Here is a 4608-nt window from a genome sequence, read left to right as displayed (position 1 = left end):
TAATTAATTCAATTACCCAAGTTGATTAATTAGGTTCAATTGCAAAAAATCATTGAGACACCAACAAATTACAATTAAACTAAATGTAGTGAAAATTAAATTGACACGATGATTTATTGACAAATGGGAAAAACCTCTTGCAAGGCAAAAACTCCACCGAGTGATTTTAAGGTCACCATTCTCAAGAATCCACTAATCAACAATCAAGCGGTTACAAGTATAAGGAACCTTACCACTACCCTGGCCTATCCCAAAATACCAACCTACAGTTGAACCTTCGCTTCAATACCTAATTGAACTTGATCTTGTAGTAGCATTTTTTCCCTTGATGCACAAATCTCCAATCTGTGACTAACCCTTTGCTCAGATCCCAGTACATGATTAACTCCAGCAACTTTGAACGATATTGTTGGTTGCAGCCAACAATGAAGATCAAGAAGCATTTGGTTACAAAACCCTATGGCGTATAAGCGCAGTAGCTTCTCATAGAAAAAATAAATCTATCGGTCTCTATATCCATGTGTGACGGCTCTTAAAATAAGCCTTATATAGTAAAAAAAACAACAACAACAACAACAACAACAAACAACCATTCAAGACCGAATTTTCCAGCAAATCATTAATCCACATGATTTTCACAAATCAAACCCATAAACCTAGTAAACAAACCAATTTCCAACAAACCCATAAACCTATATTTTCTTTGGAAACAAACACAACATAAACCCAAAAAATTTAGCTTTCTTCCTCACCATCACCAAGAATATCCCTCAAAGATTTGTACACAATCCCCCACTGCCAACATTGGGTATACCATATCTGCCGATGAAATCAACGGAGGTGGTGTTGGCGGTGATGATGATCTTTTGATCAAGCAAGTGGTGTCATTGGACGGTGACGATGATCTTCCCCTCCACGCTAAGCACCACTTCTTGAGCTTCAAGGCGAGGTTTGGGAAAAGCTATGGGAGCATAGAGGAGCACGATTACAGGTTCAGTGTGTTCAAGGTGAACCTGCATAGAGCCAAGCTTCACCAGAAGCTGGACCCCAGCGTTGAACACGGTGTCACGAAGTTCTCGGATCTCACTTTAACTGAGTTCTGGCGAAAATTTCTTGGGTTGAAGCGGCTTCAGTTGCCTTCCGATGCTCAAAAGGCTCCTATTCTTCCCACCAACGATCTCCCCACCGACTTTAACTGGCGTGATCACAGTGCCATTACTGGCGTCAAAGACTAGGTTTTAAACTATTCAATAATAATAGTTTTGATTTCTACAATTTTGGATTAACTTAAAGGAAAGCTGTGTTTGTTTCCTAAGAAAATATAGGTTTATGGGTTGCTGGAGATTGGTTTGTTTACTGGGTTTATGGGTTTGATTTGTGAAAACCATGCGGATTAGTGATTTGCTGGAGAATTAGGTCTTGAATGGTTTTTTTTTTTTCCTAGGCTTGTGTTCTTAGATCTGAGTTTGTGTTCTTATTGTTCTTGTTCAAGACACACTTAGATCTCAATTCATGTGACTTTTGGTTTTTAATTTTGTTTTTAATTTTTTATTTAGTTAAAATTAATAAATTATTATTTTTAATTTAGATGCTGACGTGGCATTTTTTAATGTCAAAATAATTTTTTATTTTATTTTAATAGTTCCGTTTGCCACCTAGGACTTTACCGTTAGGACACTGACGGAAAGGACTAAAATGGATGGCATTTTTCTAAATAGGGACTAAAATGGGTGAAAATGGAAGATAGGGATCAAAGTGGGAATCGCCTGAAAATGTAGGGACAAAAATGTGATTTTCACTTTTTTTTTTGTAATTTAAAAAAGCACGGCTTGTTTCTTTTCTTTGCTTGGTGAAGTGTGATGGCATATGTGTATTTGTGTCACTAGGGTGATGTGTGTGTGAGTAAATCTCTTTACTGATTTAATTTTATGGAGTTACCAACCAATTGAGGTAAAAAAAGTCTTGAATTAAAGATTTTTGGACTCGGAAGTTTGGTTATGTGTAGGAAAAGTGTTAGACACTCCATACCACTTATACAAAAGATTGTGCCTTATTTTAATTTAACCTCAACAAATCATATTTTAAAATATAACTTAAATTCTTGACATTTGTTTTTGGAAAGAATTTTTGTACAAACAATATATACATAACATGAGAATATATATATTACTCTACAACGAAATGAAAATGGATGTAATATAAAAATGTTATATTTCACTTTTAAAAGAAATTTAAAGCAAATTTATTCTCCGTGTATCATTCTCATGTACAAAACACAACAAACCAAAATGGTTAGTGTAGGGAAGGGAGGAAATGTTGGCTTGATTGAATGCCATTAGTTCAATTGCGGTGAACTATGGACACATTGCACCCTCTTAAAATTATGTCTTTAAAAAAAAGTAGTTTGAAAACATTTTTTTTTTGGGTGTAAAAATGCCTTCCTTTGGAAAAAAAAGGTTTTTATTGTTTGAAAAAATGTGAATTCCATGTTTCCCTTAAAAATGGATATCCCTTTTCATTTGAAAAGATGAGTATTTCCTTTTTGAAAATCTCATTAATATTTGAAAAGGGGTATTTTGAGAATAATTATCTCATGGGTTTTTGAGGAAGGAGATTTTGTTTTAAAAAATGAGTATTTTATCTTTGAAAATCTCATGAGTTTTTGAAAAAATTGGTTTGAAAGAGTGTCATCTCAAGAGATTTTATGGAAATGGATTTTGATGGGGAATCCCTAAAAAAAGGGGTGATTTTTCATGTATTTAGGAAAATCATTTTCAAGATTAAATTTCAAACCTTTTTAAAAATGGGTTTTTTGAAGAAAACTTTTCCATGGTTTTCTAAAAAAAAGATTGTTTTAGGGATAAAAATCCAAGGCTTTTTATAAGTCTTTTTTGTGTGTGTAGAAAATTCAAATTTTAGGATTCTTGGAACTTAATCTAGGAAGTGATTTAAAAGTGCATTTATCAATTATTTATTTAAAAATTCTCCTTTAGAGGAATTTTATTTATTAAAGGGTAAACTTGAAAGATTCTATTTTTTAGTCATTAGAAATACCCATTTTGTAAAGGGATAGCTTTGGAATCCATTTGAAAAACTATTTAATAAAACCCTTTTAATTTGAAAGAACATTTTTTAGAGAGTTTATTTGAATCAAGCCATTCACTAATTGGTGGGATAGTCTTTATGCTGCTAGTTAAAGAGCTAGCACCTTTAAACCTTTTCACCCCCGAGAAATCAGAGACAAGGATTTTAATGAAGCTTAAAGTAAATGCAATACATGAAATAAGATATTTATTTAAACAAAATTCAATATCCATGTATGTATGTGTATGGGTGTGTGTATTACACGTATATAAATATATGCACATGTATATATATTTATATCAACATAGATAGATGGATATTCCAACTTTAAAATCTAGGAATTTAAAAGTATAGAACAATGTATATGTAAATAAGAGCACGTCAAGTAAGTAAAAGGGAAATATTAAACCCGAGCATCTAGATCTTTTTTGAATTAATAAACTCTAACTCAATGGAAAATCAAAGGATGGTTGTGTCACTTATATATGTCAAGGTGTATAAAAATACTCCTTCACAAGGTTATAAAGAATAAACTAAAAAGATCCATCTTGAATAAACCCTATACCCATGGAAGCATCAATGAATGGTTGTGTATATCAAGGTGTATAGAAATACACCTCCACAAAGCCATATTGATTAGGGGTGTAGAGAATAAACAAGATTCAAGGATTGTCCTTTCTTAAATCTATGAGATTTAGTATACATGTGTGAAGGTATGAGATTTAGTATACAAGTGTGAAGGTATACACCTTCACACATGTATAGGCCCATAAATATAAGAAAGGCCAAACCTTTATTACATTAAAGTAAAGACGTGAATTTAGGCTCTGCTTGGTAGGAGGGAATGGAATGGAATGGAAAGGAATAAAAAGAATAATTTTAAAATATTCTTCCCTTCTCTTGTTTGGGAGTTTTAAAGGAGGGAATGGAAAGTCTATTCCCTTGTTTGGGAGTTTAAGTGGGAGGGAATGAAATGGGTAAGAGGGAACACTCATTCCTCTTTATTCTCTTAAAATCTCAAATTTTCATTCCCCCTGAAATTGGGAGGAATAAGAGGGAATGAAATTAGATTTAATAATTTTTTAATAAAACTCCCAAAATTCTCCTATATATTCAACCCTTTATTTTAAAATAGGGGTCTAATAGTAATATTGTCGTAAAATGATTCCATTTCATTCCCTCCATGTTGCTCCCAAACAGGATTACTTACATTCCATCCATTTTCATTCCTTTCCATTCCTTTATTTTAAAACATCCAATCAAGGTTACTTAATTCCATTCTATTCCATTCTTTTCCATTCCTTTCCCTTACTTAAATACATTCTATTCCATTCCATTCATTTCCATTCTCTTATAATTCTCTCATTCCATTCCATTCTATTCCATTCCCTTATGAACTCCTAAGCGGAGCCTTAAAGACTTGTACTTAATAGAGCAATACTGTAAAGACTTGTATTTTAACAAGCAAGGAAATGTAAACGCTTTAATTTAAATAGTGAGAATGTAAACATTTGTATTTAAAAT

General features: G+C 32.6%; 1 protein-coding gene across 1 annotated transcript; it reads left to right on the top strand.

The window, feature by feature from the left end:
• Positions 1–459: 459 nt before the first annotated feature.
• LOC112003888 (cysteine proteinase 15A-like) lies at positions 460–1235 on the top strand. Its single transcript, XM_024036112.2, has 2 exons — positions 460–464; positions 740–1235. Exons 1-2 carry the CDS (start codon positions 460–462, stop codon positions 1233–1235), a joined length of 501 nt encoding a protein of 166 aa, XP_023891880.2.
• The last annotated feature ends 3373 nt before the right edge of the window (positions 1236–4608 follow it).

Source organism: Quercus suber, unplaced genomic scaffold (genome assembly GCF_002906115.3).
Source record: "Quercus suber isolate HL8 unplaced genomic scaffold, Cork oak 2.0 scaffold_869, whole genome shotgun sequence".
NCBI lineage: Eukaryota > Viridiplantae > Streptophyta > Magnoliopsida > Fagales > Fagaceae > Quercus > Quercus suber.
Note: the sequence above shows the minus strand (reverse complement) of the source record. Positions and strands in the feature narration are given on the sequence as shown.